We start from the raw sequence: 11,759 nt of genomic DNA, 5'->3' as shown, positions 1-11,759 counted from the left end.
ATCAGCCCTGCCCACTTGCGACTGACAGCCAGAGTAGTCATGCGGCGTCGGCCTTCTCTGTTGTGATTCTCCTACGCAGAGCACCGATGTCCGACTTCCGCGATTCAACGTAGCGAGCCGAGCGAATGATCACAACCCGGATTTATTCCGGGCTAGATCGAGGGAAAGTGGCGTCGTGCTACGGTACCGGGGTTCCCCGGGAGGACATGGAGGGGACGGCGGAGCGGGAGTACGAGGAGCGCCGGTGAGACGCCGGGGCGGGCCTCGGGGAGTTACTCGGCTAGCTAGGGGGCTAGCTCAGCATCTAGAATGATGTGACTGTTATGGGTTATGTATACGTTTGAGAAACTATCCAGCAAACCAGATTACATTCATGCTAAGCATGGTTGACGACATATGTGTAGCACACTACAAACCGCAAGGGTTGTCTACACACAACACGTATTCCAACCCGTGTTATGGCAACAAGGCTAGGCTAGCTAAGCTGACATGGCCAACTTTGACAGCTTGCACAATCAAGTTTAACCCCCTCTTATCGGCTCTAACTAATGTATTCGGATACACAACCATCAGTTTAGGTGCCGTTTTGAATTGGGTGAAGAGTGGTTGTGCTTTCATGATGAACTCTTTAGTAACTGTGGAGCTACGCCTTAGCTGTCGTTATCTGCAGTTTGTGTCTCGTTTTGAATGTACAGGCACAGTTATTAACCCATGAGCCGATGCTTCTATATCTGTATGTACTGTATATCATTTTTTTTCGAAAGCAGTGTTTACGTTGGATAGTTAGCAAGTGTATCATGTATCTGCATTACCTTTTTAAAAGAGACCTCAAAACAAAACAATATAATTAATTTGGCATACATAAGAAGTCCCTATCTTGTGACTTGCCATGAGGGTTTTGACCATATAGCCTTGATCATGATAAGGCAACAAACCAGTTTACTCGTGATGTTAATTCTGATAATAAGCCTTTTTCAGACTCACCTTTATTCAAGTTAAAGTAATCCCTAACCTTAAACATTAATCTCTAGGAATGTGGCTCATTACACACACACACACACACACACACACACACACACACACACACACACACACACACACACACACACACACACACACACACACACACACACACACACACACACACATGCTGTTGCATAAACATTCTCCTCGAGGCTTTCAGGATAATGTTCTAATGTTAAGTCTTTTTTTTATCACTGTAGGTTATAGGCTGTAATTAGATTTTATGTTGCAAGCTGAACTCTGATGCTGCCGCACACTTTAACATTGTGTTATTGTGGCCTAGTTTTAATGAATGCACTCTGGTGTAATAAGAAGAAACTTGGTCCCTGTTTTATAATGGTGCAGGGGTTTCGTAAGCATCACGTTTTGCTTGTATGGTCCCTCATGGGGAAAATAGGATATCCTGGATATGCGCTTGCGTTTGGGCCCCATAAGATTTGACCTGTTTCTATCTGGACAAGGAAAGATTTGCCGCGGCCTCCCGTTATGGCTACTCATTGATAGGACTTTTCATCATTCAACCCTCTTCGTATTTATTATAGGTTTTGAGTAAATTAATGAAACTAACGAAAATGTAGATAAACTAGGATTTGAGGAAACGGCATTTTAAAACAAAACAGCTGCATGAGGAGAGGAACCAGCCATCTAATGCATGACTCACTGGAGATACCGTGGTCATGTTTTGCTTAGCAGTCAGTTTGAGATGCACCATCAGCGGTCCTAACGATTATCTGTTCTCACCGCTCCTATCGTCTTTCCTGACCCCGCTCCCCTCTTCCTCCTCCTCCTCCTCCTCCTCCTCCCCCCCCCCCCCTCAGGAGGGAACACTGGAAGCTTCTGTCCAGCCTGAAGACCACGGTGGAGGGCCTGGTGTCCACCACCAACCCCAATGTGTGGTCGCGCTACGGGGGCCTGCAGCGGCTGCATAAGGACATGAACAACATCCTCAGTCACGGGCTGACCAACGAGCAGGTGGGTCGCCCCCCCATCCCCCCCCCCTCCCCCCCAACACGGTCGGGCCGGGAACGGGGAACAACGAATAGGGCTGGGCGTTTGTTGTTCTGGTGGTCACGGTTACCGCGCACTGTTTCTAAATGTTTCCGACTCCTGCTGTAGGATGGGACGCTGTTTCAACTGACGATGTTCTAAGAGAAGACATTTCATCGGCATTTATTTTGTGTAATATGTGTACATGCACATAAATGCTTGTGAAAGCACCTTCGTACTTGCAGCTTCAAATTCTTCAGAAAGTGCCTAATAACAATCCGGCAAACTCCATCATGTCTACCCTGTGTTCAGAGACCTAGGTCATTAGTCATCAGTAGACCAATGAGAAACTTCAGCAAGAGCTTCAGCATTTTTTATATAGGTTTAATACTGTTTCTGGCATTAATGGATCATTTATCATAGTATAGTCCATTGTGTAATCTCTTTATACAAATTCTAAGAGACATTGTTAAATGCAAAGAGAAAGTTCAGGAGATTTGGGCACAATGAGCCTTTTTTAATCCCCTTTGTCTATTGGTGCTTCCACCATCTGAAATGTATTTGTACGCAAAACCCTTATCTTGTGTCGCAGGTGTATTACAAGCAGAGGGATTACTGGCCGTACGTGTGGTGTGTGCGGTATATAAGCCCACACCTGGCTTCGCACGTTGAGCAGGTACGTCACTTTGATCATCCGGTCACCTTTTAAAGTGTTCTTTCCATTTTATTGCATTAAGTCACCAAATCGGATTGAGCACAGTAATAGCCATTCATTTATTTTTCATCCTAACCTTAACTGTTTTTTTTTTTTGTTTTTTCTTCTTGTCTATCCTCTGATCCTTCTCTCTTCCTCTTTCTCTCTCTTCCTCTTTCCCTCTCGGTCTCTTTCTGTCTCCTGGCCTCTCTTTCACTTTCCCCCGTCCCTCTCTCGACCTGTCCCCTTCCCGTCCGGGGCCACAGTTCAGTTCCCTGGAGCCCGTGCCCTGCAGCGGGGCCCAGGGCGGGGGGGAGAGCTACAAGGCGGAGCGGTGGCTCCTCCACAGCCTGCAGGTGCACATGCTGTCGGTTCAGCTCCGGCCCCTGCTCAGGCACCAGGGCCACACCCGCAAGTACTACAACGGTATGTCCACTGGCCCCCCCGGGAAGCCCACCCACTGGAACAGAACTGGTGACGTGGAGGTTTTTATTTCGTAAAGCTTGTGTGTGGTTTTTATAAGTATGCGCACTTGCCACGTTTCTCAAACTGCGTTTGACTTATAAGTCAAACGCAGCCTTTAAAGAAGTCAAACGCACGCTTTAAAGAAGTCAAACGCACGCTTTAAAGAAGTCAAACGCACGCTTTAAAGAAGTCAAACGCACGCTTTAAAGAAGTCAAACGCACGCTTTAAAGAAGTCAAACGCACGCTTTAAAGAACTCGCACGTCGTTTTACCACAGCGCACTTCCCCTGGCCCTACAGTGCTCGGTTTGCATCTGGCCAACTTGTAATACAAACGCCTACGTTTGGATTACAAATTAAGACACTATGGTAGATGACTTCCCATTCTTAATGTGTCCTTTCTTGATTCTGAAAACGTGCGTGCGAATGATTAAAGTATGCATGCTCTGAAAACCGATACATGAATGGCGCATCCCAAGCTAAAAGACTTGTAGTAGGAGCTTAGGGCATGTTGCTATACATGGTTAAAACACAGAAGCTTGTGTGGGAGCGAACCACCCCGACCACTAGATTTAGATGTCTGATACGTCCCCATCTGCCCTTCTCTCGATGATGATGATAGACACAGCCTTCCTGTTGAGCGAGCCCCATGTGACCGCCATGTTCCAGTGCCTGGAGGCCCTGGAGCAGAACAACCCCAAGCTACTGGCCCTTGTGGACACTGTGGCGGTAGGACACGCACGAATGCACGCACACGCGCACGCACGCACACGCACACACTTCAGTCCAAAAAACCACAGACACTCTGTACTCACGAGGGACTTTTTCTATGCATCAAAAGGTCACCCAAAACATCCCCAATACATAAATATCCGATTCACCCCGGGGACTGCCATAGGTGTTCTCAGTTCCTCCTGGGCTTAACGGTTGTTTGCTGCCCCCCTCCCCCCCATCTGTCTCTCTGTGCAGCTTTCACCCATGAGGTCCCAGCCCTGCATCGGCCTGCTGAAGACTCAGAGCATGTGCGTGCTGCCTGGCTCCTGGAGAGCCACCGACGGGACCCCCAAGGGCCAGGCTCTGAGCCACAGGCTCACCACGTCCATCAGCTCCCTCCGGGAGGTCGACGAGGCGGCGGCCCAGAGCACCGCACGACGACACACAGACAGCGGTGAGCGGGGGGGGGGGTGGTGAGGTGGAGGGCTGGGGGGGAGAGGGAGAGGGGAGGGAGGGAGGGAGGGAGAGGGCTGGGGAGTCAGGGATAGGGGAGTGAGGGAGAGGGGTGGGAGTGAGGTGAAGGGGAGAGGGCTGGGGGGGGGGAGTCAGGGAGAGGGGAGGGAGGGAGGGAGAGGTGGAGGGTAGAGATGGGGAGTGAGGGAGAGGGGTGAAGGGGAGTGAGTTGGAGGCGAGTGGGGTGGAGGGTAGAGAGGGGTGGAGGGTAGAGAGGGGTGAAGGGGAGTGAGGGGTGAAGGGTAGAGGGGGGTAGAGAGGGGTGAAGGGTAGAGGGGGGGTAGAGGGGGGTGAAGGGTAGAGGGGGGGTAGAGGGGGGTAGAGGGGGGTAGAGAGGGGTGAAGGGTAGAGGGGGGTAGAGGGGGGTGGAGGGTAGAGGGGGGTGAAGGGTAGAGGGGGGTAGAGGGTAGAGGGGGGTGGAGGGTAGAGGGGGGTGGAGGGTAGAGAGGGGTTAAGGGTAGAGGGGGGTAGAGGGGGGTGGAGGATAGAGAGGGGTGAAGGGTAGAGGGGGGTAGAGGGGGGTGGAGGGTAGAGGGGGGTGGGGGGTAGAGGGGGGTGGAGGGTAGAGGGGTGAAGGGGAGTGAGGTGGGGACAGTCATGTGTCATGGAGGGCCAAGAGAAGGCAGCTGATTGCCTCCGATTCCTTACAGCCCTGCCGGGGATCTGATTGGTCGAACACACCTGCCAGTCACCATAGGCCCTTCGGGCTTTGTAAAAACATAGAAAGCAGAGGTCTGCATCGTCTTTGTTTTAACTGATGTTCACGCAGTACATTCCGTTGCTGTTTCAGTACTGTCGTAGCTGATCATGTTTTATGGAGACTTGTGCAGTTGGCCCCCCGGAATGAAGTGATTGTACTTGCCATTGCTGAATTTAAAGTGTTGCTGCAGCAGCACTTTGTCTGTTTTCCATTCAGCACTCCTGTTCCTTGATGTGTAGAACATCCTCGTAGAATAGGGCGTCTGTACAACCCATCGACTTCTAATAATAATCATGTAATGCTTTAATACGTTAACTTATTATGAGGATGATGCAGACATGTGATAACCATGAATCTACTTCAGTCGGGCTGTGAATAGGCCGACTGACACGAACACACAAAGGCTTTTTTGTTCCATGCACATGGATACTGCCAGAAACCCGTGTCTGGCCAAGAGTATGAAGAAGAACCAGTTCAAATAAATGCCTTTGCTCTGCATTTTAATAGATTGCTAAAGATCCGTTGGCGTTTCCTTTTTAGGAAACTACATCCCATGATTTGGTAAAGAAAGCCTCATTGTGTAATTCCAGTGCAGCCATTTTCTCTTTGGATCCATCTGGTGTCAGGAAGAAATTTACCTTGAGGCTGAATTCCTTTAATCTGGGTTAATTTGTAGTGTCAATTAAAGGGATGCATGAATGTATTTCAGTTGCTGCAGTCAGTTCCACAATTCACCAAACACCACCTGTAAATGGTATTGAAGAATTGGTGAAGTGGCAGGATCTACCACACCCTAAAACTTGCCTAGGCAGGGAAGAAAAAATGAGGGGGGAAAAGCATACCAGGACTATAGGTATCGGTCATGTGGGATTTGAGTTTTGAGGTTTTGAGGAGTAAGTGAGACCCTTTTTAATGTAAATAGAGTTGACTCATCTGAATCTGAACTCTTCCCCTTCCAGACCCTACCTCTTCCGCCGTCAGCCTCGGCCCCGACTGGGTCCCCGGGGCCGGGGGGGGCGGCGTGCGGGGCCCCACCCCGTCCGAGGCCCCCCTGCTGGTGCCCCCGCTCATCTCGCTGACCTCGTCCCCCCGCTCGTCCTCCCCCATGCCCGAGGCGGGGGAAGGGGACTACGACGACGGCCCCGAGTACCTGGCCATCGGTAACCAGGGGCAACGCAGTCGCCAGGACTCCCGAAGCTCCACCCCCGCCGAGTCCACGGCCCCGCCCCCGCCGCGCCGGAGTTCCCTGGCCGTTGCTCCTCCCCCTCCCCGGCGCTCGTCCTTCTCCGAGGGCCAGCGGGGGCCGGCCCGGGTGACCAGGGGCCACATACGCTCCATCTCCGACACGGGCGTCGATCAGAAGAGACAAGGTGGGTCGGCCAATCGGTGAAGGCAGCAGTGTGCATGGGCGGACGACGCTTAACCCAAACAGGTTCACGACTGCGTTCGAAAGCGACTGCGTGGTCATTGCGCTGCGTCGACGTCCCGCCATAACTAAGCCTTTGTCCTTTTTGCCGCGTTTCTGTGAAGTCTTTCTCTTCTTCCTGGTTTCCTGCGTCTTGTCGGTGCGCAGATTGGTCCGTGGTTCCTGTTTCCCCTGTGGTCGCGGCGGGAAACGGAGAGCTGACTCTCGTTCTGCTCTGTAACCCCTCTGCTTCCCTTCTCTCTCTCTCTGGGGGGGGGGGTGCCTCTCTGCGTGCCAAGGAGGGGGAGCCCGGAAGATCACCATAATAATAGAAGAGCCCGTGGCAGGTTGGCAGCGCAGTTCCTCTGTGCTCCATCTCTCCGTTATCACACCCCAGCCCCCTTTACCCTCCCATCCTCATATGTGATTATTATTATTTTTTATCCTGCATGGTGATGACTTGTCCCCCGTCCCCCGTCCCCCCAAACACACACACACATCAGCTCCGCTACACTAATCTAGCTGCAGCCCCATACCACCTGGTAAAGGATCAACCTGTTTAGGACGCAGATGGTTTGGTTAAGTTTTCGTTGAGTCAGATATGGTGGTAAATGCCAATTCTTGGATTTTGGTTTGAAGCTAGAGTTGATGATGCTGAGGTATTGGATATAATAGATTTTGTAAGGAAGTGAGAATACATTTCTTTGGGGGGGGGGAATAACCTTTGTATTTCTGTTGTGTAATCTCAGCATATTTAAAAACAGTGTCTCCCTCGATCTGTTTCTGCAAGCTTGATGAATAAGTTATCAAGAAATCCATTTGAGGGTCAAGCTAAGGGTGAGGGATCTTTGCATTCATGGGTTAGCTAAGTGCTCTTTGATCTAGGAAGAATATCTGTACTTTCCTTCAACTACCATTTCCACTGATCGAAAGGCTTGCTCTGGGCCTGGAGTTTGATGCACTTCTCTTCTGTCATCCCTTTCCCTGCATTCTGTTTCTCATCTGGAATGTGGCCCGTATTGAATATCGTTTGGTCAAAATTTTTGTTAAAGTTGTTGTCTTATTTTTTGTTCATGTATTTGTTTGAATTTGTTTGAACTGTCATGCATGGATGCGTTTTACACATACATTGATAGAAAGTCCCTTTTTCTTAAACTAGAATCCACAGAAAGCATGTACACCAATTAATTCCCAACGCTATATTGTTTCATCCACTTGGATCATTCCCTTATTTGGTAATCTGTTAGTGCGATGATTCTGCATCTCTCCATCAACGTGAAATCCATTATTGATCGGAGTGTTCCTCCGGGTGTTGCCGGAGGCTTTTCCTGAGTGCTGTATGTTCCTCTGATTGCCAGAGTCGGCAGGCGACGACTGCTCCATCAAGGACTACAACCCCTTTGCCACGCACAGCAGTGATGTCAGTGCATCCGGCTCGCTCTACATGGAGTCCAGTAAGTACAGGGTACTTCAGATTCAGACCGGACTAAGTAGCAACTGGACTGGAAAATCCCAGAAGAACTTGAGGTGTGTGTGTGTGTGTGTGTGTGTGTGTGTGTGTGTGTGTGTGTGTGTGTGTGTGTGTGTGTGTGTGTGTGTGTGTGTGTGTGTGTGTGTGTGTGTGTGTGTGTGTGTGTGTGTGTGTGTGTGTGTGTGTGTGTGAGACCCTGTAACGTAATATATTAACTCAATATAACGTAAGTTGTGTTGAGAGCAAGGGCTCAAAGCTTGGATCTTTGTAAGTTTACGTGCAGAATCGGCAGAGAGACTGTTATCTGCTTTGTCTGGTGACTAGAGTGTTTAACAACGATGTGTGTGTCAGATTGCTCAGAGCACAGCGGCGTTCCTGACGGAATGTTCCGGAAGCCTTCGAAAGGCCAGAGCCTCATCAGTTACCTGTCAGAGCAGGACTTTGGCAGCTGTGCTGACCTTGAGAAGGTAACGCATGAAAACCAGTACGACGCTCATTCAGTAAATCTGCCTGAAGTGTTTTCTTTTGTGCTTACTGCTAAATAGGATAGGCCCAGCTGGAATACCAGCGTAGGGTATTTACAAATAAACTATGTATTTTCTCTCTCTCTCTTTCTCTCCAATCTTCAGGAAAATGCCCACTTCAGCATTTCCGAGTCGCTGATCGCAGCGATTGAGCTGATGAAGTGCAATGTCCGGCGCCGGGAAGAGGAGGGTGACGAGGAAGAGGACAGCGACTGTGAGATCCAGCAGCTCAAGCAGAAAATCCGCCTGCGAAGGCAGCAGATCCGCCGCAGCCACCTGCCGCCATGCAGCTCCGCGCAGCACGGTAAGCTAACCACGTAGCACGGTCTGCTAACCGCGCAGCACGCTAAAGCTAACAGCGCAGCACGGTAAGCTAACCGCGCAGCACGGTATGCTAACCGCGCAGCATGGTCTGCTAATCGCGCAGCACGCTAAGCTAACCGCGCAGCACGGTAAGCTAACCATGCAGCACGGTCTGCTAACCGCGCAGCACGCTAAGCTAACCACGCAGCACGCTAAGCTAACCACGCAGCACGCTAAGCTAACCACGCTGCATGGTAAGCTAACCACATGGCACAGAAGGTTAACCGCGCAGCACTGTCTGCTAGCCTTGTAGCAGAGTAAACTAACCACAAAGCACGGTAGGCTAACAACGCAGCACTAACTCTGCTAACCTTGTAGCAAAGTAACGTTTCTGCACAGAACCATAAGTGTATTCTCAACACTGTATGCTAACTGCAGAACACAGTCAGCTCACTGGCTGTAACCTGTTAAGGCCATTGCTGTTATAAACCCACTTAAAAGGCATTCTCCCCTCTGAAGTACAGACCATACATAAGGCTTGGTGCATGTGCACCAATCCCCATCATTCATAGTGTGCACAACAGGTTTGTTGGCTTTCTGCTGACATTGTAACATAACATGACCATATGTTGCGTATGGGGTGGGTCAGGTCCCAAAGGTTATTACTCATTTCTTTAATTTTACACAATGCCCTCTACAAGCATAGTTCCTATTTCAACTTTTCCAGTTGAACAGACTCGAGGTGAACGTTGGTGGCCAACGCTGTATCCTCTCATTAATACGAGGCGATCCTTTTGGGAAAACAAGTTCTATGGCCCATGTTATGGCTGAGGTAGGATTCAGGTTATGCAATCTAGGGTGAGGCTCCAGTGCCTCCAGCAACGACCAAAGCGGTGGCGTGGAAAGTCATTCAGAACACTTCTGAACCCGTGCCTTTCTGAAATAGCTTTTAACGATAATTTCCTCTCTAACGTTTCTTCTGTATGGTTTCATATTTCTTTGTATAATAGTGTGCCACGTGTCCTTGTCTGTTTCCTCTGGTTTTCCTTTGTTTCCACTGAATCGTAAAGTTTATTTTAAACGCATGGAAAAGAGTTATAAAAGGTATTAATGCAATGCATTATCAGTAATTATCATATTATACAATTGCCGGGCCTTGAGGTTTTCGGGGGAAACATCTTCACAAGCACGCTGTGAAGATGCTCTCGCTACACGGCTACTGACTTTGTCTCTCTTCTCTCCCCCTCCTCTCCCCCTCTCCTCCTCCTCTCCTCCCCTCCTCCTCTCCCCCTCTCCTCCTCCTCTCCTCCTCTCCAGCGCTCCCCTCTACAGACAGCGGGGGATCCCGGAGGAGCTCCCGGGATTCCTCCCAGGGGCTCTCTGACTCTGGGTCGGCGGAGGAGGTGGGGGAGTGTGATCTAGGTAGGGAGATGGGAGGGGCTGGTGGTGGTGGTGAGGGTTTGGGGGATGATGCCTCGGGATGCTGCTCTTCTATACGATGCCGTCTTATTTATTTTGTATTGAGATTTATGTTTCATTCGTTAGATTTTACATTATGTACACAAATGGAACGGGCTGTATTTTGTTGCGCGTGGTTTTATTTATTTTGATTTTGATTGAACTGCAAGTTCAAGTATGCACTTGATGATTGTTTGGTGTCGTATTGTGTTCTTATCACCGTTGTACCAATTCACACCATTTCCAAGCAGTGGCGTCATGGGTAATCGATTCCAAAAATAAATTAGATAACTTGAAGTTTAGTTTGACTGTTTCTTCCCTTCCCTATCATAAATCAAGTCACCCTGCGAAATCAAGATTCATTCCATTTCACATTCAACTTGACATTTAATCTCTATCCAGTTCCTCTCCTCGAACCCCCCCCCAAAAAAGTTGTGGTTGTTTGTTTTGACTGTGTGTTTTTTTTTTTTTTTTTTTGTCTGGTATTTATTCATGTCAGCTCTTTATAGAGTTCCCCTTTTAACACATCTTTTACTGGGAAATGGATGTAGGGAAAGCAGTGCTGTGGTGAGCTGGTGGTGGTGGTGTTAGGATGAGGCGCAACACGACCAGGAAGTGAAATCTGTGGTCGGGACTAAGCTGGCAGGAGAGTTTTATACACGCCGCCAAGGTGTACGTGCAGAGGCTTCTAGAAATGTGACTCTCTGTCCTTGCATAGGGGCGCTTTAAATACCCAGGGAGTGTTTTACAAGGTGTGAGACAAATGCGCTGCTCGTGTGTGTGTGTGTGCGTGCGTGTGTGTGTGTGTGCGCGCGTGTGACGCGTGACACTGCTGCTGGTGATGGGGAGCTGAGTGTTTAGTTTTGTGTCTCTCAGATGACGACTGTGCTGGCCAATCCCTGCTGGCGGTCTCTCAGAACGGCCTCACCTTGTCACTCGCATCTCTCTTCTCAGGTATCTGTAGGCTGGGGGGAGGGGGCGTGACGTAGGTGGCAGGACGGCTGCGTACCAAACCTTTCTAACAATCCTAACGCCGTGAGCTTTTCAGACGAGGTGATGCGGCTTGGTTCCAAACTGAGAATTTGAGAGTTTTTAATTTCCCTTATCTCTTTGTGATCTCTATCAAAAGAACACTAAAGGACACGGTGTGTATCTCACTACATGTTCTAGGTATGTGTAGTGAGGTAAAAATGCAAGTAATGCAAGAGTCATTTCTGGAGTGGGTATGATACTCACTAAAAGGGGATCTCACCTCTTTATTTGACACGCAGCTGGCTGGAAGCCACCTGTTTCTACGACACAGAAACGGTTGTTGCTCTCAGACGTGTGAGGGCGTTGGTCGATAGGACCCAGAAGGAAGGGTTTTCAGTTTGGATCCAGGCCGGCCTCCTCCTGGCTTCAGCTGCCATGGCTGTGTGTGGTAGAAGTTTTTTGTGATCTGCAAATGGACGTTTCTATAGGGGAGGTGTAGGGAGGCTTTCGGGGTCGGATTAGTGAGTAGAG

At 49.6% G+C, this 11,759-nt stretch overlaps 1 protein-coding gene across 3 annotated transcripts in view; it reads left to right on the top strand.

The window, feature by feature from the left end:
- rubcn (rubicon autophagy regulator) overlaps nt 1-11,759 on the top strand; it is a 24,552-nt gene continuing 12,793 nt past the window's right edge. The window contains exons 1-13 of one of the 3 annotated variants that reach the window (XM_030372329.1): nt 1-244; nt 1,842-1,995; nt 2,603-2,686; nt 2,971-3,130; nt 3,791-3,897; nt 4,138-4,336; nt 6,055-6,465; nt 6,800-6,847; nt 7,859-7,954; nt 8,323-8,438; nt 8,601-8,799; nt 10,116-10,220; nt 11,133-11,210. In XM_030372329.1, coding sequence (XP_030228189.1) covers nt 126-244; nt 1,842-1,995; nt 2,603-2,686; nt 2,971-3,130; nt 3,791-3,897; nt 4,138-4,336; nt 6,055-6,465; nt 6,800-6,847; nt 7,859-7,954; nt 8,323-8,438; nt 8,601-8,799; nt 10,116-10,220; nt 11,133-11,210 — 1,876 coding nt within the window. In that variant the 5' untranslated portion in view covers nt 1-125. The remainder of the gene's footprint in view (nt 245-1,841; nt 1,996-2,602; nt 2,687-2,970; nt 3,131-3,790; nt 3,898-4,137; nt 4,337-6,054; nt 6,466-6,799; nt 6,848-7,858; nt 7,955-8,322; nt 8,439-8,600; nt 8,800-10,115; nt 10,221-11,132; nt 11,211-11,759) is intronic. The other 2 variants (XM_030372330.1, XM_030372331.1) reach the window with 2 other exon arrangements.

Source organism: Gadus morhua, chromosome 12 (genome assembly GCF_902167405.1).
Source record: "Gadus morhua chromosome 12, gadMor3.0, whole genome shotgun sequence".
NCBI classification, from domain to species: domain Eukaryota; kingdom Metazoa; phylum Chordata; class Actinopteri; order Gadiformes; family Gadidae; genus Gadus; species Gadus morhua.
This window is presented reverse-complemented; position numbering and strand designations above follow the sequence as displayed.